The sequence below is a fragment of the Schistocerca serialis genome, chromosome 7, assembly GCF_023864345.2.
Source record: "Schistocerca serialis cubense isolate TAMUIC-IGC-003099 chromosome 7, iqSchSeri2.2, whole genome shotgun sequence".
NCBI lineage: Eukaryota > Metazoa > Arthropoda > Insecta > Orthoptera > Acrididae > Schistocerca > Schistocerca serialis.
In genome coordinates, this window is record NC_064644.1 from 327,452,881 (window position 1) to 327,478,674 (window position 25,794).

General features: G+C 38.8%; 1 protein-coding gene across 1 annotated transcript in view; it reads left to right on the forward strand.

Moving 5' to 3' along the window:
- The window catches only part of LOC126412473 (DNA topoisomerase 3-beta-1), a 127,817-nt gene that overhangs the window by 70,635 nt on the left and 31,388 nt on the right, over positions 1-25,794 (forward strand). Inside the window, exons 8-11 of the mRNA XM_050082085.1 lie at positions 2,515-2,719; positions 4,719-4,901; positions 7,414-7,623; positions 15,935-16,152. Of these exons, the coding sequence (XP_049938042.1) occupies positions 2,515-2,719; positions 4,719-4,901; positions 7,414-7,623; positions 15,935-16,152 (816 nt within the window). The remainder of the gene's footprint in view (positions 1-2,514; positions 2,720-4,718; positions 4,902-7,413; positions 7,624-15,934; positions 16,153-25,794) is intronic.

The window sequence follows — 25,794 nt, forward strand, 5'->3', positions numbered from 1 at the left end:
TTCTATTGGAACCATTTGAATGAGATTTCAACATCGTGAGTTCTCTGAGTTGCAACAATCCTCCATCAGTAATAAATGCCCTTGGTTTGCACAAGTTACATGTGTTTATAAGCTTGTAAAACTGTTGTTGTCATCTGGTAAAAACTGTGAATATAAAGCCCGGTCCACACGCAATGATCTGTCTGCGCAGACATTGGCGCAGATGTCTGTACATGCAAAAGATCGCTGCAAATGTGGTGTGTTCACACGACACAAACCCCAATCTAGTACTCGCCCGCCATCTGTCGGTGTAGAAAAGAAATTAGTGGCAAGCGACTACGCTCCCCGTAAACGTCAAAAATTTAATTCAGTTATTTTGAAATATAGAAATGGAGGAAGTTCTGTTATGGTCTGTGTTCGCAACTTGTGTTGCAAAAAACATTCAGACCAACCGCAGGAAACAGAGAAAGCGGTCAAAATGGTGTAGACAGTGGCTGCTAAAGCGAAAGCAGTTTTCTCACGTAAATTTACTGCGAGATTTGCAGGGCGAACCTTAAGAAAGCCAAGCAGATCAAAATACTATAACGTTAACTGGTATATTTGATCTACTCCTACACCAGATCTTCTAGATTTCTGAACTTTGGATAACTCTTTTCGGTAAACAGTTCGCAACGAATTTTTTTGTTTTTATTACTGTTTCTCTGTTTGCCGAGGCGTCAACTGCGCGCAATTTTTCAATTAGAGCATTGTATGGTGCTGTCTTTTTGTGTCAGTCACTATATTCTTTACTTTAATCTACCACAAACATGGGTGGTTTCTATATATTTCAATGAATTCACTAACAAACTCTCGAGAACACTGACGAGTTATCAGCCATTTTAATGCCCTGTGTGCACAAATTCAAACACTAGACTGAGCAAACAGCTGTTTCGCACCGGATTTGCGGCGATCTCCTGTCCACACGCTCCAACTTGTCTGCGCAGATGTGGTTTGAACCCACAGATTTGAGAGGTTTCGCTCAAACCTCCAACTCCAACTTCCAGGTTTGCACACACCTCAGGTTGGTGCAAATCTTCTTTCCACACGCAACGATCTGTCTGCGCAGATGTGATGTGCGCAGACATTTGCGCAGATAGATCGTTGCATGTGAACGGGCCTTAAAAGTGAATGCTTGTTAACATACATAAACCAAATGCTAGAAATTTGGACAAAATAACACAGACAGAGTTTTGTAACTAGCAACTATAAGCAAATACTGTTTGCTCTAGATATCCCCACAGAAGCTCAGTCAGATTAGCAACATGTGCCAAAGCTTCTAGAAATGGACTCAGCAAATTAAAGTTGATTTATCTTGAGGCAGGTTATGTGGTTCATCAAGCAATAAGAGTTGCACAATGCCATAAGTGTTACTAAAATATCATGGTGGCTCCAGTGAACTAGGGGAGCCAGCACACTTTCTCTTCTATTCACTACGTAGAGGGTGTAATAAATGTGTAAGTACACTTCTGGGAAATAGGTTCAACACTGTGGTTCTTTTGAAGAAGTGAGAAGAAGATTAAGTTCTTTGTAAATGAAGTAGATTGCAGAATATTCGCATGCTACTTTGTTGATGATTATGGTTACTAGGGGACAAACCCTTAGGAGCATAGCTTATTTGGCAGGTGGCATTTCTTTTGTCTTCTGTTAACAAATTTCAGAACTAACTTTTGTACTGAGTCAGTACAGCATCAGAGAGAATGTTTTATCAAGTGAATATATAACTAGTGTTTGAATATTTTACTGTCACTACTCCCCCTCCACAAAACTTGATTGTTGGCAAAGATGCAACAACACTTTACTTCAAGTCTTTTTGATCGTTTAAAATTGTTTGACATGAATTATAACTGGTGCCTTTCATGGGCCCATTTAGTCTATGGGTATAAAACTTAGATTAATCAAAGTTTCAATCTGGTACCAACTCTCATCTGTTCTTCCAAATTCCACATAACTATTTCTGTGAATCTTGCAAGTCTAGTATTAGAACAGATAGTATGATGGCAGATATCTTAACCACACACCAATAATTAATTTCAGAATGATATATCTGAGGGCTACAAATAAAACGGTAGATTATTATAGAAGAAACAGCAGCAGGAGAAATTTAATGATAGGATGGAACTGTCTCAATATGTGAAGTGTGCCAAGTTCTCAGTTGGCAGATCATTACTTGCATGTTTAAGTCCCACACCAAGACATACTTTGAACCTGACACAGATGTTCATTTCAGTAAGCTCTCCAGTGCAGCCTCAAATGTCTCAATCTGGAATATTCACTGTTAGCAGTAAGATCTGAATATATTTATTTGTTAAATTTAGTACAGAGTTGTGAGTGGCATTAAACGGCACCAGCTTCCTTTAGATATGCCCCCAAACATAATTTTATAACTTTAACAACAGTAATAAAAAAATTGTTGTATAAGCATGTTATCTGCCAACTTTGTCTTATAACTCAGTGGAAGCAATATTGAAACGCTACGTGTATATCTTTACAAACCAGGGGAGTGCTGAAGCAACAACAACACAGCTCAGTGTGGGGAGCTGAGGTTCGTGAAATACTGGCGGATGGCATAAACAAACCTCGTAAAGGCCATGATGCTGGTGACCATCCCCCAATAACACCCATGAAACTGGCTAACAAGGGCGACTTGGACAATGATGCGTGGAGACTTTATGATTACATAACAAGGCACTTCATTGCTACTGTAAGTTAGCCTTATAACTTTGTTTACTTACTTTTATATAAGAATGTATGTATTATGTTGCATGTTCTGCTTATTATTTTCCACAAAAAACTTATAAAACCAACCTAGCCACAAAAGATGATGATAAAATTTTATAGTACAGCCTGATTGATATTGCTTCTTGTAAAATGGTTTCCAATATACATGTTCATCATGTTACCTTTCTAAGGAAGTCCATTCTTTTCCCTGCATATTACCTGGAAGTTGTACATTTTACATTGTCTGCAGCAGATTGTCCTTCGTAGGAAATCAGTTATTTTCATCTAAACTTTAATTTGTAGAAATGAAGTTGAATTACAAGGTAAGATCAGGTTTATGTGGAAGGTGCTGAAGAACATTAAAGTTGTACTGGATTGGAAATCCAGTGCAAAGTGTCCAGTGTGATGTGTTCGCAGATAGATGTGGGGATGTGCTTGTACATAACAGCTGTAATTCAGACATGCACTTGTGCACACACATGCACACCCCCTCCTCTCTCCACATCCGCCCTCCCTCACCACCAGCACGCAACCGTCCCTTCCCTGTGTGTACACCTGCACATAAATGCACACACGTCAGTTGTTATTATCATTCTATAATTTCCATTATCGTGCTAAATATTTCCTTTGATGACAGAGCCATGTGTTCAGTTATCGCTTATTTGGTGGTTGGATTAGAGGACAGCATTTTTTAATTCAGTTTAAGCCTGTCACATTTGCCTGCAACATTGCAGGATTAGTTACTCTCTGGCATCTATCTCACTTTATACTTTCTTGCCTTATGCAGTGGGACACAAATGCTGCTCAAAAGAACACTGCTAAAGTAAGATTCAGGTGCTCGATGCCCCATCGTTTGATACTGGTTTCTCTCCTCTTCTTGCTGTATATAAAGTACCTCCAATCCTACTTTGATAAAGTGGATTATCTTAAATATGTGGCATAGAAAAACAATATTTGCACAAGTCACTGATAAAGGCAGTACCATTGTATGAGTGGGGTAGGAACCTCTTACAGAACACAAAAAAAACTGAAGCTGTAACAGCTGTATTTGATATTCTGTAGTAGTGATCTAGTGCACTGAGTCACAGAGGTGTAAAATGTTGTGGACATGCCAGGACTGTGTCAACAAGCAAATGTAGTGTCGTTAACTGAATTTTACCGAAAGTGTGTTGTGGGTCTGTGAGAAGGTGGATGATTCAATAAAGAAAGAAGAACACACTGGATAAGAGTTACAACTATAGAACAGAATAGATGTAGGTGGTGCTCGTACTTGTGGTACTGTTTTTGGATGGCAACAGTATAAAGAATCACACCCGACACGTGTCACGAGACTAATCACATGGTGACCACGGTACAAATTAGGATCACTGCTGCATCCAGATGGCCAGAGAGGACTATTGGGAATCATTTGATGGTTGCTGGGTGCCACTCTGTGTCACTATGCAGCCTATCTCTTATGCTGTAATGAAAGAAGAAATTGGAGGCACAAATGGCATGCAGTTGTGTTCAACTATTGTAACAGATTTCATTTTAGCGTTAGTGATGGTAGTCTGAGTTTCATGTTGACTGGGACAGTGACAAGTTCCAGATTGGCTTTGGCAGTGACAAACAGAACCTATTCAGATTGCTATGTCACAAGCCAGAGCTTATTATGATTGTTTACGTGTGCTATCCATTGAGTTAACACAGAACAGAACATACCTACTGAATGTCTACCAGTCCATTTCTTTGTGCATTTTATTGATGTCAAAGTGACATACTCTTCTAGCTGGATAATGGCTGTGTCTGCAATGATAATGATATCCAACACTTTTTCATGGTTAGCCCAGGAGGATTTCATTAAATATTGCTGCCTTAAATACTTCCTGTTACTGTAATGGTCTGAAATAAATGCACACATGTGCACACACACAATTTGTATGCAAGTCCTGATACCTACAGCTACTGCTAATTTTTATTTTTTAATGAAATATATCTTTCAGGTTTCACGTGACTGCAAATATCTAAGCACAACAGTGGCATTTTCTATTGGCACAGAAATTTTCACCTGCACTGGGAAAACATTGTTGGATCCTGGTTACACAACTATTATGCACTGGCAGGCTTTGGGAAAGGATGAAATTATCCCTGACTTTACTGTTGGTGAAGAAGCTGCAATACATGATGTAAGACTTTGTATCCATTTACTATTGAGGTACTTTTCTTCCACATAGAAAATTGGAGCAGTTTAGAAATTAATTGGCAGTTACAAGAACTGTTAATATCTTCTATGTGAATAAATTCTGTCGCTGTGACTAAATAATGTTGTTTGTTTGATTACTGGTTGCATTTCAAGTATCTTTGGTGGCTTATCTACTCTAATAATAAAATTGTAAAAGTGCAAAATATAGAATTTGTTTCATCAAAATTGAAACATGTTAAAAAATCGTAAATTTACATTTTTTCTAAAATTGTGTGCTTAGCTTGGTAGTTCAAATGTTTAATCATCACTGTGTAATACACTGAAGAACCAGTACATGGCATTATTAGTGTTTTTTTAACTCACTGACAGGTGTATTTTCCAAAGTTTATGTCAGTGACACAATTAAGCTGAACAATCTTATCTTTAAAATTCAAAATAGCAGCTAATTTACTCTGCTAGGATTTGTGGATTTGCTGATTTTGCTTTTTGTATTAAAAACTTAACAACATTGATTTGCTTCTTTGGATAGGTTTTATTTACACTATTTTCCAGGAAAAATGAACTTAATAAGTTGGCTATGCGATTTGGGTGCCTACTTGTTACGTTTCCTACTTGTTACATTTTTATTTTGTTTTGTTTACAAATAAAAATGCTTAGAAAATGGTTACATCTTTGTGAATGCACCAGAACAGTTAAAAGGCTGAGAACTGTGTGGTCTCAAGAATCCAATGAAGATTGTGAGGTGGGATTTACTGTGGCTTGAGCAATCAGGCTTTGACTTACTCTTTTGAAACTCCTTCAGAAAGCGAGGCGTGATGTAAGTCTGATCTTCAGAACCATTCACTCTCAGAGATTTGCAGTTACTTCTCTCAAATGTGACATCATAGAAGTTGATGAAATTTTAACAGGAAGTTGTGCAGGCAAATGAGGTTTTATAGCCCCGATCCTGCATCCTCCTACCTCTTCACCATTTTGCTCAAGAAATGTACAATTCCTAGTGAGCTTATATTATGCCATGACCATAACTAAAGTGCAAGGATAGATGCTGCATTTTGTGGGGATGGACCATAGTGTTAATTGTTTCTCACACAGGCAATTCTACATGGCTCTCTCCCTTGTTAATGAAGAAAAAAAGCCCTTCATTCATGTCTCCAGTCAGACTATTACAAACATTATAAGTCAAAAATAAATCCCACGTATATGAAATATCAGGCACAGGTATAAATAAATACCCGGGCAGTGCCGGGTTTCTCACTTACTAATACATATTCTGTTTCTTACTAGATTTATAGATTAAGTACATAATGACATGGTTTTTAGCCTTTTTGTGAGACATGGGTGATTACTAAGAAGCAAGAAAGCTGGATTCAGGCAGAAGAAATGAAATTCCTTAGAGATGTTAAGGGTTGCACAAGAGAAGACAGGCTAAGAAATCAAGATATTAGAGAAGAACTGGAAACCCTTGGCCTCAATGATAAAATTAGAGATTACAGAACAAAATGGAACAAACATCTACAAAGGACGGAGAGTGAGAGACTTCCCTTAAAGGCAAGAAATTTTAAGTACTATGGGAGAACAGACAGAGGAAGGCTGCAACAGAGATGGGTACCCTAACAGGCAATTCTTGCCTAATACCTGAAGAGAAGATGACGATGATGCGTAAAACAGTTTTTTTTTTTTTAATTACTTGGGGTGCACATATTATCTGTGTTTTTAATAGTTCCTTATTCCACTTTCAATTTTCTGTGGTCCTTTGTACATAGTGCCACAATGGAACTGTGCATATTCTATACAGTCCAGGATGTCATATTTTTTATGTTATTCCACACAGAATTGCAAGTGAAATGAAAAACTATTTAAAGCACATGCCTTTTGCACCAAAAGTTGTTTTAAACCTAAAAATAATGAAAAAAGTATGTTTAAGTGTGTTCAGGACTGTTTCATCACATTTACATAACTACTCTGCAATTCACACTTAAGTACCTTGCAGAGGTCTCGTCGAACCACTTTCTCACTATTTCTCTACTGTTCCACTCTCAAACAGCATGCGGAAAAATGAACACTTTAATCTACTGTGCAAGCTCTGATTTCTCTTATTACGATGACTGTTTCACCCTATGTATGTGGGCGTCAACGAAATATTTTCATGTTCAGAGGAGAAATCTGGAGAGTAAATTTCATTAAGAGTTATCACCACACTGAAAAATTTCTTTGTTTTAATGTTGTCATATATGAAATATATTAATATAGTAAGCAACAAAATATATATTATAGACCACTGAACATGTTTCAAAAATAAAATTAAAAAAAAAAATGTATCAAACAACCAAACCACCCTTTTATTTAGTCACAGTAATGGAATTTGTACACTGAGAAGATATTGATAATCAGTGTTGTGACCAAGCAGTGACAGAAAATACATAAAATGAGGAGTTAGAAAGATGTTAACTGTTGTAAATTTCTTAGTTAAGTGCAACCTGTTATTCTTTTTTCAGGCAAAAATTGTGGAGAGACAAACATGCCCACCTGATTATTTGACTGAAGCGGAAGTAATTACTCTGATGGAGAAACATGGGATTGGCACAGATGCCTCTATTCCTGTCCACATCAACAACATTTGTCAGCGTAATTATGTATCTTTGGGAACTGGTCGCAGGCTTATCCCTACACCTCTTGGAATTGTGTTAGTACATGGATATCAGAAGGTGTGTATATCTATTACTGATCTACTGCACTCAGTTTACTTTAAAAAGGAGAAAACCTGAAATAAGTACAAAAACTCTTTATTTGCAGCTTCCTTTTGAAACAATTTTTTTAATTCAGTGTTTATTTTTGTGTATGTGTTTCAATTTTAGGTGTGAGTAAAATGTGTTAATTGGACATTATACACTCCTGGAAATGGAAAAAAGAACACATTGACACCGGTGTGTCAGACCCACCATACTTGCTCCGGACACTGCGAGAGGGCTGTACAAGCAATGATCACACGCACGGCACAGCGGACACACCAGGAACCGCGGTGTTGGCCGTCGAATGGCGCTAGCTGCGCAGCATTTGTGCACCGCCGCCGTCAGTGTCAGCCAGTTTGCCGTGGCATACGGAGCTCCATCGCAGTCTTTAACACTGGTAGCATGCCGCGACAGCGTGGACGTGAACCGTATGTGCAGTTGACGGACTTTGAGCGAGGGCGTATAGTGGGCATGCGGGAGGCCGGGTGGACATACCGCCGAATTGCTCAACACGTGAGGCGTGAGGTCTCCACAGTACATCGATGTTGTCGCCAGTGGTCGGCGGAAGGTGCACGTGCCCGTCGACCTGGGACCGGACCGCAGCGACGCACGGATGCACGCCAAGACCGTAGGATCCTACGCAGTGCCGTAGGGGACCGCACCGCCACTTCCCAGCAAATTAGGGAAACTGTTGCTCCTGGGGTATCGGCGAGGACCATTCGCAACCGTCTCCAAGAAGCTGGGCTACGGTCCCGCGCACCGTTAGGCCGTCTTCCGCTCACGCCCCAACATCGTGCAGCCCGCCTCCAGTGGTGTCGCGACAGGCGTGAATGGAGGGACGAATGGAGACGTGTCGTCTTCAGCGATGAGAGTCGCTTCTGCCTTGGTGCCAATGATGGTCGTATGCGTGTTTGGCGCCGTGCAGGTGAGCGCCACAATCAGGACTGCATACGACCGAGGCACACAGGGCCAACACCCGGCATCATGGTGTGGGGAGCGATCTCCTACACTGGCCGTACACCACTGGTGATCGTCGAGGGGACACTGAATAGTGCACGGTACATCCAAACCGTCATCGAACCCATCGTTCTACCATTCCTAGACCGGCAAGGGAACTTGCTGTTCCAACAGGACAATGCACGTCCGCATGTATCCCGTGCCACCCAACGTGCTCTAGAAGGTGTAAGTCAACTACCCTGGCCAGCAAGATCTCCGGATCTGTCCCCCATTGAGCATGTTTGGGACTGGATGAAGCGTCGTCTCACGCGGTCTGCACGTCCAGCACGAACGCTGGTCCAACTGAGGCGCCAGGTGGAAATGGCATGGCAAGCCGTTCCACAGGACTACATCCAGCATCTCTACGATCGTCTCCATGGGAGAATAGCAGCCTGCATTGCTGCGAAAGGTGGATATACACTGTACTAGTGCCGACATTGTGCGTGCTCTGTTGCCTGTGTCTATGTGCCTGTGGTTCTCTCAGTGTGATCATGTGATGTATCTGACCCCAGGAATGTGTCAATAAAGTTTCCCCTTCCGGGGACAATGAATTCACGGTGTTCTTATTTCAATTTCCAGGAGTGTATGTGTAGCAGTTGAAATGAGAATGACAGGCACAAACATGTGGATAATTTATATAAGGACAGCATGACATTGTTCAGAAATTGTTGAACATTTGCAAACATAAGAAAAATGTACAATGTAACAAGTAGCATCATAGTAATATCATTTGAAACTTCATATTCATTTTGTTGTTAGTTTGAATCACTTGTGTTGTTACGATCCAAAGGACAGCTTCCTTCTAAACATATGATTGAGCCCTATACATGGTGATTCAAAAAAACATTTACAAACTGACACACCACATTGGGCATACAGCAAGGATCAGTAGTCATATAGGAAACAGAGGTCACAGAGGCCATCTGGGGCTACTAAATGTTATTACAGTTGTTAAGTCACGTGCTGCCAATTGATGCCCGCTACAAGAGATACTCAAAGTTTTGTGCAGACACATCGAGTTGCGCCTGACATCGACACTGCGTTAAACAGCACACCCTCTCAAAGATACCTGGTGTATCTCAAAGACATACTGCTGCTGCTGCTGCAACAATCTGGCCCATTAGGTCATCCGGTGATATAACAGGTGTTTCATTCACAAGCCCCTTCAGATACCCCCACAGGAAAAAATTGATTGGAAACAGAGTGTGTGATTGTGGTGCCCATGCGACTGGCCGAATGTGACCAATCCAGTGGCCAGGAAAGTTTGCTTGCAGATGTACCCTCATTTCTCTGCTGAAATGTGCAGGGGCTCCATCATTCTGAAATCTGGTGCGGAGAATGTATGGCACAATTAAGCAGTGTCCGATGATGCCAGAATGAGATTTTCACTCTGCAGCGAATGTGCGCTGATATGAAACTTCCTGACAGATTAAAACTGTGTGCAGACCAAGACTCGAACTCGGGACCTTTGCTTTTCACAGGCAAGCGCTACTCACGACCCGTCCTCACAGCTTCAGTTATGCCAGTACCTCGTCTCCTACCTTACAAACTTCTCAGAACCTCTTCTGTCCGATGATGCCAGCTGTATTGTGATTATAGTGCCCTATCATGGCATTTGTGACACCCGGTTCTTATGTAATTACTGATCCTTGTTGTAAGCCAGATGTGCCATGTCAGTTTGTAAATGTTTTTTTGAACCACACTGTACTTGTATGAATGCTACCTATAATTACCAGATCTGAACATTGACTGGATCATACTTTGCAACCCCCATTTGTCTGCACAGAAGCTGGAATCACTATCCACTGTCAGATGGGAGATCTATGTAATGCAGTTAGAGCATAAAGAACCAAAGTCACACCAAAATAATAAGTTTACTTAGAAAAAAAAATTAATGCCACTGTGTAAAACCAAGCCAAATACCTGTGTCCAGTGTGGTACTAACGTGTTAATGTATTTGCTTATGAGGCAGATATAGGCTTCATTATTTTTAAACAGAAATAAAAATTTACTGAATATTAATTAAAAATAACTTATTGCTATGGATAACATCACTGACAACTGAACAGAGAATGTGAATTAAGTACATCATGTTGAGAAAAATATAGAACACTTTGAACAACTAGGGATAGGACATGTACATTAGTATGTTCTGCAGAAATGATTAGCATTTCAGCCACCTCAGTTCAGTATGTTTTCTGTTGCATAGTAAGTACAGGGTCCGTCATGCGCCCTGATAATTTGTTCCATGCATGATGGCATCGACATGAATAAGGCATGAATGGCATCCTGTGGTATAGCTATTCATGCTGCGTTCAGCTGGTTCCAAAATTCTTGTGTGATGGTTTGCTTTGTGTCACAGCATGGCACCTGTCATATTACCATATCCCACACATTTTTAATTGGCTACAAGTCTGGTGATGCATTGTCTTGCTGAAGAATGGTATCTGGGGTGTTGTAAAGAAAGGATGCCCTGGGCTTGCACCATCTGTGATTTGAAGATGTACCATATAGCACTCCACACCATAATACCTTGAGTTGGCGATGTAGGTCTTGTGCGAATGCAGTCACTGTGATGCCACTGCCCCTGTCTGCGGCAAGCCAAAATGTGGCCCACATTTTCAAACAAACAGAACCTGGATTCATCCGAAAGCACTATCTAATGCCATTCCTGTCCCTTGTGACATCAGTCCATACACCATTGTGATCTAGCATGTTTCTTCACATTTGTCAAAGATAGGTAGAGGTTGGTTGGTTTATTTGGGAGAGGTGACCAAACAGCGGCGTCATTGGGGAAGGATGGGGAAGGAAGTTGGCTGTGTCCTCTAAAAGAACCATCCTGGCATTTGCCTGAGGCAATTTAGAGAAATCACGGTAAAACTAAATCAGGACGGTCAGACGTGGGTTTGAACCGTCATCCTCCTGAATGGAAGTTCAGTGTGTTAACCGCTGTGCCACCTCACTTGGTGGTAGGCAGAGAAGTTGATGACACGCACGTGACCCATGTCATAATAAATGGTGGTAGACTGTCACTCCTGATAGTGTACGGCATGTTACACTATTCCTTTGTTATGCCAGAGCTGAGGAGGATGCAGATTTGTCCTGCAGTTTCGATCTCCTTGGGAGGTCAGAGGAAAGGGTTATCTGGGTGGTGTGACTTGACCCATCTTGTTGTGTTTTATGAGCTTCCGTGAACCATTCTGCTCACATCGGTTGCACTGCCAAAAGGCTTTATCCTACACAAGCAGCAATTTCTTGAATGGATGCATCACATTCTCTCATGCCAATAATGCACCCTCTTTGAAACTCACTGATTTGGAGGTACAGTTTGTGCTATGTCTGTGAGGCATCCTGTGCCTCTGCTCAAGTCACACTGATCCATTACCTTCAGTTTATGGCGACAATGAGAGGTGTGGTATAACGTCAAGTTTAACAAATATATTTCAGAATGACACAACACATATAAGTCACAGTGTAAGTTGACAAACAAGACATGTGTACATGTTAGCATTTGAATGAGCACTGAGTCCCAGTCTAGCGGCCGCTGCTCGGCTGGCCGCTTTGGTGGCGCAGCCGCTACATGGCCGGCAGACAGTGCCACACGTAGAGGACGCGCGTAATTGCGCGGCGGCGCTTTGAATGATCGGCGACTCACAACAAGGTGCAGGTACATTATACCAGTAGGTGGTGTTGCACCATGAATCGATGTTGATCTTGCACCCGCATTCTGACATGGTTCAAATGCTAATCATTTCTGCAGAGCATACTAATGTACATGTCCTATGAATATGAATGTCATATATCTAGTTGTTCAAAGTGTTCAGGTCTTTTCTTTTTTTTTTTTTTTTTTTTTTTTTTTTTTTTTTTTTTTTTTTTTTTTTTTTTTTTTTTTTAAAAAAAAGCTCAAGTGTACACCTATCATTTTCTTCTGGCTGGGCTCCACAGCCTCAGTAAATTTGAAATGGTGTTATTTCTCCTAATTAAAAAAGTTTGATAGATGGGTGGATGTTAATCCTATTGTCAAACTTCCAGAAATAATTTAAGTACATTGACTGGTCTTTCAGATATATGTTGTCTTTATTTCAGTGTAGAGTGATTTGATGTAGATAAAGTGTGTGTGGGTGTGTGTGTGTTTAAAAAAGATAACCGCTTTCTCAATATTCTTTTAACCACAGGAAATTACTATGTACTGACTCCTGCATTATTGAGATTAAAGCAACCTGCATTCTCAGAGTAGTTCAGTGGGTTGCATTCTCTCTTCAATTGTGAATGGTACAAAGCAGTCTGTGTACAGTGCTCATCTTCCTATAAGCCTTGAGGAGTCAATTCAACCTTAGACCACATGTGCATTGTCACTTTATGACAAGAACTGTTGTCAGCATGGAAAGTTGCATGTCGAATTAGTGCATTCAACAACTGCCATGAGAGACAAAATGCCCCAACACCATGGTTCATGAAGGAGTTGGGCAAGACAACACCTGAAATGGAACTTGAATTAGTGATACCCTCTTCACTGACAAGTGCAGGATTTGTCTGATGTCCGATGACTGTTGTGCAAGAGTGTGGAGGTGGCCAGGGATCAGTGCGTATTTCAGCTTTGCAGGCCCACTGGTTCAGCAGGGAAGTGAGCCGGTCATATTTTTGTTCAGTATCATGAATGCATCTCATCAGTTATTGGCAGTAATTTGAAGGCTGTGAAATGTTGGTGCAGTATCCTGCAGTCAGCATTTTTGCAATGGATTAATGTTTCAAGATGGTAAAGCATGAGCACACTGTGCACTCCTTCCTCCAGGAGGAAGAAATCAACTGAATAGAACAACCTACAGCACCTGCTGACATGAACCCATGTAGGATGCTTGGGACAAGTTGAAACTTATTAGTCTTCACAGTATACTTCCTGATATAGTGAATTACCTCAGGAGGGCTGCTATTGAAGAGTGGAACACTCTTGGGTAGCCACATCACAACCACCTTGCGGACAGCATGTTGAGGATGATGGGAGCTTGTTTCAATGAATGGGGCCAGGATCAACACAATATGATATGAAACATTACTCAGTAGCAGATTTTGATTTCACAGTGTTCACTTTTGAACAGACTGCCATTTTGATTACAATTTCGATTTCTTGTCATAGTAGAGTTATTGTTTAAGATTTCATAAGGCTTATTCCTCAGTTTCGTCCTCCCCTGCATCTAAACCCACACACATATGTTGATAAGTGGATAGTGTAAACATTTTTTTTTAACTTTGATTTTTTTGCATGGGTGCTATCAAAACAATTAACGAACTACTCACAACCTCCTGACCGTGTTTGCCTTTACCTAATGAACAGGAAACAGTACTAGGAAAAATATGATGCTGCATTCAGGAGTATGTCTGGAATATTGTCTGAACATTTCAGCTCAAATTTTTCTGTGGTTACCTTTCATTCCTTGTGCAAATGTCAAAACTCTTATTCATTGTTCACAACTGATCCATTTTCCTATACCTGCTCAACAAGATGAATCTTCATTTCAAATGTAAAGCCAATAAGGCAAACATAAAAAATTAAAAAAAAATCATGAGTAATAATTCAAATAGAGGACAAAGATTGATTTTCTTTGTATAGTACATTGTTGTGGCAGAGGTCTTCAGTCCAAAGGCTTTGATTGATTTCAGTTCTACATGCCAGTATATCCTCTGCAAGCATATTCATTCCTGCATATTTATTGTAATCTATAGCTACTTGTACATGCTTGCTGTAGTCAAAACTTGTTCTCCCTCTACATTTTTTATCCCCCTCCCCTTTTTCATCAATAACCGAATGGACTGTTCCTTGATGCCTTAGAAAGTGTTTTATCAACTGATCCCTTACTTGAGTCAAATTGTGCCATAACGTTCTTTTCCCAAATTCAATTCAGTACCTCTTCATTAATTATTCAATCTACCTTCTAATCTTAAGCATTTTTCCAACTTCTACTCTCTTCTTGCCTATGCCACTCATTATCGACGTTTTATTTTCATATGTGGGTACATTCTGGACAAATACTTTCAGATAAGACTGTTTAATACTTAAATTCATGTTACATTTTAAAATATTTCTCTTTTTCTGAAAGAATATGGCATGAATAGTTCATTTAAAGCAACTACACAGATTCCAGTGACAGTCATCAGGAAAACTGCATGTCATTAAGTCATATATTATTTCAATTCAATATATTGTCATATCTTTATGAGCTAAGACTTTCATAGCAGCCAGGATGATCAAAAGATCTTGTTAACTAAATAATTCTCTCAATTCCAGGCAACAAGTAGTGTTGTCATCATATGCATTGATTGATTGAGTGGGAAAGGTCAGAGATACTCGAGCTTCATATCACACCCTCAGCTTGCTCCTGTGGAGGATGCCGCCACTCTCCTGTTACATGAGCCCATCCACTGAAGCGAGAATGCTGCACTTATGCAGAAGTTCTAACCACTCTCTGAACCCTTCAATACGTGCCATTGATGGTAGAGTTATCAACATTGTCTATGTTTATGTTTTCTGATTCAGATTGCTACAAGGACTGGTTGTGCACACTTCCAACAGCTTTTCCTACTCTCTAGACTTTGCTCCCAGCCAGTTATTCACTCTGATCATCTGTTCACTGACCACAGGAACCACTTGTTTTTTCTGCTGTGAATGGTCATAAATGGTACTATACTTCTGCAGAGCGGGATAGAAAAGGAGGGGGTCTAAAGTATCCATAAAGATATTCCTGTGAGCTGTTTTTGTACACTGCCATTTAACGACACTGTGTACTCATTTAATACTCACTGGAAACAGAGATTTGTGAACTCAAACTTCTATCATCTGGGATCAAAATCTGAAAGACTGTTGTTTTGTTAAATTAAAATAACTTTGATGTACATCTTGAAATTTGGCAGAGAGGTGCTGCAAGCCAACAGATGTTGTTCTAATATTGCTGATTTCTCAGAGTGATGTGTTTTACTGAACATTAATTCTGTTGAATGTGATTTAGGTATATTGATTCTGTGAAAGCAGTCTAAGCATTTTGCAGCCTGTATCAGAAAAAGAGAGAAGTGTGGTGTTTGATTTAAACTGGAGTCTCATCTCATTTTGGCTGTATGGACTCCAATATGTGATGTTGAATTTAACATTACGTGTTTAACAGTTTTATATTATTTGTTTGTATTTCATTGTTGTTGGCTGAATGCATTTTTATTTTTGAAGCCTTTAAATCTGATTACAAAACTGAAGCGAAGCACAGTATGATATTTGAAGCTATCTGTATTTTTGCCATTTTGTTAGATTGATCCGGAGCTGGTCTTGCCCACAATGCGATCTGCTGTAGAAGAACAGTTGAATCTTATAGCTCATGGAAAAGCTGATTATAATGCAGTTCTTCTTCATACAGTTGAGATATTTAAGCAGAAATTTCTTTATTTTGTAACAAATATTGAAGGAATGGATCAGCTTTTTGAAGTGACATTCTCGCCTTTGGCTTCTTCTGGAAAATCATACTCCAGGTAATTTATTGCTAAAATCTTTGAAGAACAGCTTTTTGCGAATAACATTGCTACTTGTGGCCATGCCTACCCAAATTTCTGCACACCTTTGCTACTGATATTGAATTTTGTGCTTGAACTATATAATTGTGCATGCAAGTAATAACTGAAATTTTGTTCTTGTAACTGCTTATCTTCAATCTACCAATTTCTAGAAATGTACATTAGTGTGAGCTGGCAACATTTACTTAGTTCGTGCCAGATTTTTGTGCTTTATCAGCTTCAGTTTTGTGCCATATTCTGCCACTGCTAATGTAACAAGTTTCTAACATGAGAATATCTGTTTAAAGGTCTGTTGTGTGCTTTTCACAATTTATACTAAATTATGAGGCTATCAGTTACTTTGTTACACTAAAGTTTGTGAAAATTGCAAACAGTGATGTGTCATACATGTGACTTAATATAAGAGGCGATCAAAAAGTTTCTGTTTGAAAGTTGTACAATCCCAAATCGGTGTGTTAATCAGGCATAATTGCTGTGAGCATTGAGGCAATCATCCTGCCGATGCACCAGGTTGAAAATACACGTTTGGCAAAGCACCATGTCCTGCTGCTGCACATCCTCATCTGAAGGGGGTTGTTGATGCTGCAAAACCTTTTTTAAGGGACGGAAGGAGTGATAACTGCATGGGGAAAGATCTGACTATAGTGCGGCTGCTCGAGTGTCTCCCACTGGAGTTGGCGCATCTTCTGTTTTGTGACATTTGCTATATGGGGACAAGCTTTACAATGAAGCAGCAGCACTCCTTGTCGCACCATTCCACAATGGTGGTTTTCGACATACGTGCTGCACATACATTTTCCACTCTCCAGTGGATGTCTGCCACTGTTTGTCCTGCTGTAGCCATGAAAAGAATGACAGCATTTTGGTTCTGTTTTGTTGCATTTGGTAATAATGTCACCATAGTTCACATTTTCGCATTTACCGCATGCATGTCAGAAAGGCATAAACAGCCCACTAATCCCTTCCCTACATGTCGGTGTTTATATATCCACATTGGAGTTCCGCTGATTGCATACATGTTATAGCAAGGCTCCCAAAGGGAAACTTTGTGATTACCCCTTATATTAAATAGTATATTACATACAAAACAGCACAAAAATGTAGGAATAATAGAATCAAACAATGGAAAATCCAGGATGGAATGTAATACCACAGAAGGAAAGTTGCTACTCAGCATATGGCGGAGATGCTGAGTCACAATAGGCGCAACAAAAAGATTCACACAATTATAGCTTTTGGCCATTAAGGCCTTTGTCAGCAGTAGACACACATACGCACATGCGCGCGCACACACACACATTCACGCAAACGCAACTTGCACACACGTCTGCAGTCTCAGAGAGGCAGTGTGATTTCAGCTCTCTGAGACTACAGACGTGTGTGCAAGTTGCGTTTATGTGTGTGTGTGTGTAAGGCCAAAAGCTATAATTATATGAATCTTCTTTTTGTGCCTATTGCGACTCAGCATCTCTGCTGTATGGTGAGTAGCAACTTTCCTTCTGTTATATTGTAGGAATAATAGAATGCGTATGATCTCTGCTTTGAAAAATTCATGATACAATCAGTCTTTCATTGCCACGACATGGAGCCAAAGTGTCTTTCAATATGCTTCTGGAGAACCTCTCTTCACACGGTTTGTATTAAGATCTGCAGAGAATTAAAAACTTTTTCTGGAGGACTGTGACAAACAAGTTGCCAATTGAACACATTTCAGACCCATTTTGTGGGGACATGGTTAAGTGAACATGTAGACCAGAGAAGCATTGCCATCTATCATCTTTGTGAAATACGTGCCTTTTTCTTTCCAAATGGGGCCAGGAAGTGTTAGGATAATAGCTTGAACCAAACTAATTCACTATCTTTTTTAATGGTAACTGCTGATGTAAGTTTAGTCCACTGTTACTGACATTTTTGTCTCAGCCTACAGATTCGCCAACATCTGTAAGCTGTATGACTGGTACCCAAATGCACTTACCTATACAATATGTACTATGCCACTAGAAAGTAAGTTCTATTTCTTAATTACTTTCTCAATTGCTCAAAGTAACCTGCATTCTGTAACTAGAGGGTAAGGCATACACGCAAAGAACATCAACCCTTTAAGGCAATTTGAGGGAGACTTTCATTGTTCATCAGTTGGACATGCTGCTCTGTGGGGGATGACATTACACACTTCTGCCTTTTACTCCTTATGTTCATGGTCCATGCTCTTACTGTTCAGCAATCTCTACAAAGATGTATTTGGGAGATATGAACCACCTGTAGATGATTAAAAGTGCCCTTTGTAATATGACCTTTAAAGTTTTGTAAAGTAGAGGCAGTGCTTTGAACCCCAAAACCTGCCTGATATGGCTGTTGCTGTTCATGTTTCTCTTCAGTATATATAGTCAACGTTTTATATCTAGTGGCATTTGAGACCACTATATTTGACATTTTTCTGTTGTGCTGTCTAACTATGCAGACTTGCTGGATTGTGGTCCACTGTAGGATTGAACTTGTATATGACTGCTGTTGTGAACAAGGATGAACTGATACTTCATTGAGGGTGAATTGTTAATTGGCAACAATACATTCAGCCACTCATCAAATCAATGACAGCTTTCACTTCAGCAGTCTGGGACATTCGTAGTTTTTGGACGAGGGAAGTTTGTGTGTTACCATGCAAGCTATTAGTTTATGACACACCTATTACAGTGCTCCATTGTTGAACCATTGCTGCAGGTAGTGGCAGCTCATACTTGAAACCAGTGGTGGAACTGATCCAGAAAATTTTTACCCTGTGGTTTAAGGATGTGTAAAAGGAAACAAAAACGTGTAAAAGAAAGCTTATTGAGAAAATTGATAAAACCCTAACAGAACAAAATCAGACATTCTTTTCCTTACTGTACCTAAATTGTTACAATGCGAGCTTGATCTATTCATTTAAAAAGGAAATCCATTCTTGTTTTCATTTGTACAAGAAAATGTACAACCCCCAACTGTTAAACATGTATCTTTTGTTTCTAACTGAGACTCCAAATTTAAATTTCCATAGATTCAGCTAAAAATGCTTTCATAATAAAATATTTTGATAAAAAAATCTTATCCCCTATTTCACCCCCTTAGGGGTTCAGTGTCCAAAAACACTGATTTTTGTATTTGTAAGCGAGAGGTCAGTGACCAGCGTTCATAGATGTGGCTTTCAAAATACTTCGGTTGTTCTTTAATAATAATACATTTTCAAAAAGAGCTTTCACCCACTATTTAACCCCCATAGGGTTAAATTTGTGAAAACACTGGAACACATATTTTTTTATTTCTCACTGAGAAACCAAATACCAATTTTCATAGGCCTAGCTTCAAAATTGCCTTAATAGTGACATTTTTCAAAAAAACTCTTCATTCCCTATTTCACCCCCTAAGGGTCGGAATTTTGAAAATTCATTTTTTTAAAAAATGCCTACAATGTAAGATCCACACCTCCTCCAAATTTCAAGTTTCTGTCCTTATCGGTTTGGGCTGGGTGTTGATGAGTCATTCACTCAGTCAGGACATTGCCTTTATATATAGAAATTAACTTTAAGGAGAGTTGGAATGCACTATCCTGACAATGTTAAATTTAGTGACTTGGGTTCCCTTTAATTCAGGAACCACTATAGCCATTGACATGAAACTTTTACAGGACATTAAACTGTACCTTCTGAGTCTGCTGAACTGGAATAATTAGTAATTGCATTTCAGCCACTGCTTTCCGAAATACAATTTTTTAATTACACGGTTAAAATTTTGTGTACTTTTTTGTATGTTATCCTAAATAATTTTAATTATACGTAACATTATGTTCTTCTTTTAGTTCAGTAGACTGAGGATATGTATGTTATTACTCCCTGAAAATTTGAGTACTCTACTTGAAGTGGTTTCTGAGAATCAGGGAAAAATGCAACAGAAAATGTAAAATTTCGGGAACGGGTTCTGAAGTTTCAAAAGACTGTAACTCACTTAATATATGCTCAACTTTTTATTTTTAGTCACTCAGAAGCACCCTGTGCCATACTGTATATCACCCTCTTGATCTTTTTCAAAGTTTTTTCTTGTTTCTGGACTTCTTAGTGGCCAACTGTGCTGCATACTCTGCTTTATCAATGCGAACCTTGTCCACCTGTTCAAGTTCTCTGATGCAATTTGCTCCAGGATTAATTCCCATACGCTGTAGCACTTTCACTCTGCCAATCTTACATCCATTAAAAGCAATAACAGTGTCACTGACCCCCCCACTTCGGTGTCTTCATTCCAACAAAAATATTTTTTGGTAAGCAAGTCCATATAAGATTATTGAACGACTTACTGGGATTTTGAGTCTGACCATGCAGACACTTCTTCAGTAATTCAGGATTTGCCAGGTCTCTGTAAATAGATTTTATGATATCCATGACTGCTGCTGGGGTGAAATGTTTATGGCTGTATGAACTGTTTGAGTACTGGGCATTGCAGTAATTGCACTATGAATCAGGTCTAGGAGGGCAAAGGGTGTACTGGTTTTTCATCAGTTGATAGTCTGTGGAAGAAGTTAGCACATACTGCCTGCTTCATTTTCAGCAAATTCTCAGTATCATTTCTAATGGCCATCCTATAATACTGCTGTAGTTCATACATCATTTTGTCTGTCAGCCTACCTCTTACGGTTTTACCATCAGAAAGTTTCTTGTCTCTCAGACTTTGTTTCAACTTTCTCAACCTGGTGCCCATCCTCTTCTGGACATGACCAACACATTCCAGTTTTGTGATAATCTTCACACCATAAGGCTGAGCGACCACTACACTGTTATTTGCTTTTGAGTCTCCATCACCTAAGAACTTTGTGTAACACACTCCCCTTCCATTCAAAGATAGACTAAAAATTTCAATAGCTGTAGAGGCCTCCATACCACCACGTGTTCCTTCATAATTTTCTGTCACAGATATGCCATTTTTCATTCAGTGATTTATACTTATAACAATGTTTGGTTAAAATCTGGAAATCTGTTGTCTTTCTGGTATCTACACTGGTCACCGTAGCAACAGAATTCATAGAACTATAGCTGCACTTCTGCCAAATGCCATCAAAAGCTACTGGTATGTCAGTCATACCATCATTTATTCCAACAGCTTCATTTGCAGCACCCTTCATTGACTAACATGCAACAGATTCCACAGCAACTCCAATAAATCCTGCATACTTATTGATTTTACAATGTGGGCATGGCATGTTCATCACGGCACACATTGTTTCTGCTGCACTGTGTCCTTTGTCAATAGCTCTCAATTCATAAAACCAACTAACATTTGATTCAAATTAATTATCTTTACACTTATCAGCATTCCAAAGTGAATTAGTATATTTACAACTGGCACAATTAATGATAAGTTTCCTGGCTAGTCCATTTGATACCTCACTGTCTTCATGTAAACTTTGGCCCTCCACATATTTTACAACACACTCATTCACCTAACATCCTTGTTAGGATGTGTAAATCTATAAGAATATAACCTAACCTACCATTTACATAACTTTCATTTTGAGAAAACTGTGTATCACATTTTATTTTAATCTCCGAAGTACTAATGGGTGTTTCTCTAGATACTGAAGAGTTTGCGTGTATTTCATTGTCTGTAACTTCACACGCCACTTGCTGAACACAACGTATCCCTTTACTCAAAAATCTATTACCACAAAAACCACATTTCTTAAAAAAACTTCATTTTGGTGTCATTCTTTACTTTTTGAGACATTTACCAATGTATTTGTTGCATTTCCTCGGGAAAATGTAAGCACTTGGACATGCAATGTGTATTCATACTATGAAATGATATGATACTGTTTCTGACAGTGCTACCAATACAAACACATAATTTAACCTTTGTAGCACAGCAACTGATAGCCTTCTATATAAAAAATTACTGATTTCGTTAGATCTTGAAGTAATGCACGTAAAACTTCTAATTTTTTTAACCGGTGTAGATTATATTTCAAAAAATAAAATAAAATATTTCCCATGTGAGTATATATATATATAAAAATCATTTTATTGTGAAAATTGCAAATTTTATAGTGAGACAAAAATCCAAAAAAGTGAAAAAAAATTTCCCCGTTCTAACTCCCCTTAAACACTCTAATTTTGAAAATGATGCATCAATCTTCTGTAAAAGCCCTAACCAAATTTTGGAATTATTGTAATTAAAAAACTGCTGTTACCTTTGCAGTGGTTCAACCTGCATTAGACAGCCACTGAATTTCAGTAAGGCTGCTTTTTAAAGGCTGGAAATTTTCTAGAGCTGTGTTAATGGTCCAAATGTTGAAGTTCCACTTGTGGAAATGGATGTGGAGTGCTGACTCCATATGCTTCTTGAGAGTGGGCATATTGTGGTGACCTTGAGAAGAACATTGGGATAATGTCAGAGACAAATGTTTGAAATTTCTCATAATTAGAGATCAGAAGGAGCAATCTATATTTGCTTAGGAGAAACATTTAATAACCAAGGCTTCATTCAGTACTCTTTATTCCTAATGGCCAGTTTCAACAGTTAAGACTGATATCATCGCATCTTCAAAAAAATCTTGTTGTTATATGTCCTGTTCCATTACGACTGTATCACATGTCCTTGTTGAGTGCATAGTGGATATTATGTGCACATTCCATACAGGTTTGTTAATAAAAACAATACAGTTAAACAGCACCTTGTGTAACTAGGGGTGTCCATACACATAACATTCCACAGACACTTGTTAAATGTTGAACTATGTTTGTGGACGTATTTGCATTTACATGACAAGTTAAATTCATCATGGAGCCATATTCTTTGAAGTATACAGTTCACATTTGAACTTTGTAAACTTCGTAAACTGATGTCTACTAACAGGTTAAGCTTAAGAATTGTACCTTCTACAAATATAAAGAAAGAATTAAAGGAGGAATGACACTCTGTCATTTCATTTCAGTAGTATCAAGGGGAAATAGGGGGTGCTCCAGCTCCACAGTGCCCTTATTAACATGCCACTGACTGCAATTAAGCTATAGAGTCTATTACGGCTATGTGTCCAGCCAGGGTTGTGGTTGTCTTACTTTGGGACTCGTGTGTTCTAGTTCATCCTCATTGCTGTGTATGACTTACATGCATCAATTGGATGCATACAGCCATAAGTTTCATAGCAGTATTTCCTGTACAGATTCAAATGTCACTATTTAATGTAGCCAATTCCTGAAGGCTGACCATTATGCCTCCATTCAAACTCGCTTGTTAATGTTATGCTCTTTGACCAAAGTGGGACATATTCACATTCCCCTCCTCTGAATAAGCTTGGTGTGCACCAGTTTTTCCACTCACAAGAGAACACACTGCCGGATAAAGGTGTACGTTTTGTCTACAACTGTAATCATTTATTGTTGTTACGCTGTTCTGTATGTCTTTGGAGGTTGGATTTATTTTGACTATTCTTTATGGTACCACAATTTTCACAAACATTAGTACATTTTCTATGATATGTACAGTGATGTATTTTTATAACAGTTACTAAAAGTGTATTTTCATAGCAGTGCTTATAAATACATTTTAAAATAAAATAAAAACACCATTACTAAAGTTCTCTGTCCTTATAGCGTGTGATCATCCAGATGTCTAAGGTAATGTAGAAACTGCAATACCTACTTACAGACAACTTTTACAAAGTATGAATTCTTATGTATTCTGCCATAAATAACAAAATTGTTGAATAATATTTAGAATGTAAGCTACATGCCACAGTGGATCTATGCATCTGCAGGTAACAACTAAAGCATTTTTATTATCTAGAGTGGTAGAAATACTCATATACTCTTTCATTAATTTCACAATGAATGAAATTTAATAAGACTAATATTATTTCAGTCATTTCGTTGGAAAATTAAATTTGTGATAGAGTATTGTACATATCTTGTCATTGGCAGAATAAGTATTAATATAGCAACCTTTTGATGTGCTTTGTGATGTTTTTCACAACACAGTTGTAATGATAATGCATCAAAACATCGTAACATTATCATGCTTTCAGTTATGAGTTACTTTATAGGAATGTGTACCCCATTTATAGTTAAACATGGGGTGCCAATGTAGTGATTGACAAGTAAACAGTGTGAAAGTCATTACGAACAGACAAATATGTGCAATATTTTTTAAGTATAGCCAATAATTACAAGGAATAGAAGTAATCCAATGGTAAAAAAAAAAGTGAAACTAATAAGAACTTTACTCTTGAGTACTGATAGAAGCAAATGTGCTCGAGCTGTTGTGACATATCCCAGCATATATGACCATAAAAGCCAATCATGGTAGATTGCTTTATGGTACATGTGAAATTCGCCATATCTATATCCAAGAGTCTACATCTACGTCCATACTCTGGTACCCTACATGGCGGTACTTTTGTTAATAAGTGTTGGTGTGGTACTGAATCAAATGCTTTCCAGAAGTCAAAAAATATTGCATCCATCTGACTGCCTTGATCCATGGATTTTAGGATGTAGTGAGAGAAAAGTACTAGCTGTGCTTTGCATGGCTGATGTTTTTGCGGTCCATGATTGTTGTCATCCTGTTTGACATACTTAATTGTGTTTGAACTCAGAGTATATTCTACATAAATTGTGAGAAAAAAGTTGTGTTAATTGCCTTCATTGCACAAACATACCACCTATCTTGGTAACATGCAGGAGTTGCCTTACAGTCTTAGCCAACCAGCAACTACTGACTAATCTCAAAAACAGCAAAGAAATTAACCTTTAGATCCACCACATTTTCATGATGTGGAAAGAAAATTCACCTCCAGGATTGTAGGAAACCTTGGTGTGTTTGTAGCTTCTCCTCAAGCAAATCATGCTCATGGATATCTGTAGGCGAAATTTCCAGTTCTTGTAGATCTTTATCAACTTCAGTGAACCATGCCCCTATGGTTTTCCTATTTTGAAAGTAGATTAATATCCTTTTAGATATCCTTTACAAACTTATTGGTGTCTCATGGCCATAAAAGACAATACTTCTTATTTGCATTGTGTCATTATCTCCTCCACATTGTTATGTAGTTTGTGGTGGTGATGCCTTCTGTACTCTTGTGTTTTTTGTGGTGGAGCCCAGGATTTTTCTGAATTTTTTTTTTTTCTATGGCCTCAAGTTTATCCATTACCTTTCTTGCTCAATGTAAGTCTCTGCTGCATGTAGAGCCTCCAGCCAAATAACAGTGCAAGAGGCCTAATTTTGGGATGTAAGAATATTTCTCCATAATTGTAGGTGCCTTTAATTAGTTGTTATGCCACTTTATTTTGTTGCTGCATGACATGAATGCTTCTTTCTCTGATAGGTTAGGCTCTGTCCATTCACCTGAATATTTAAACTTTCCTCCATGCTTAATTTCTGTAGTCCGACCTCCAGTTCTCTTGGCACTGATTTTGCATTTGTCATAAAGAGTGCACCCCCTCAAAGGATATTTTAAGCCCAGCCATTGCTGCTTGTGTCTTCAGTTGTTCAAGCTGTTTTGCTGCAGTGTCTATGGAGTCTAAAAAGGTGACTAGATCATCTGCAAATGCTACTTTATGCCATGATCTGATGACCTTTTCT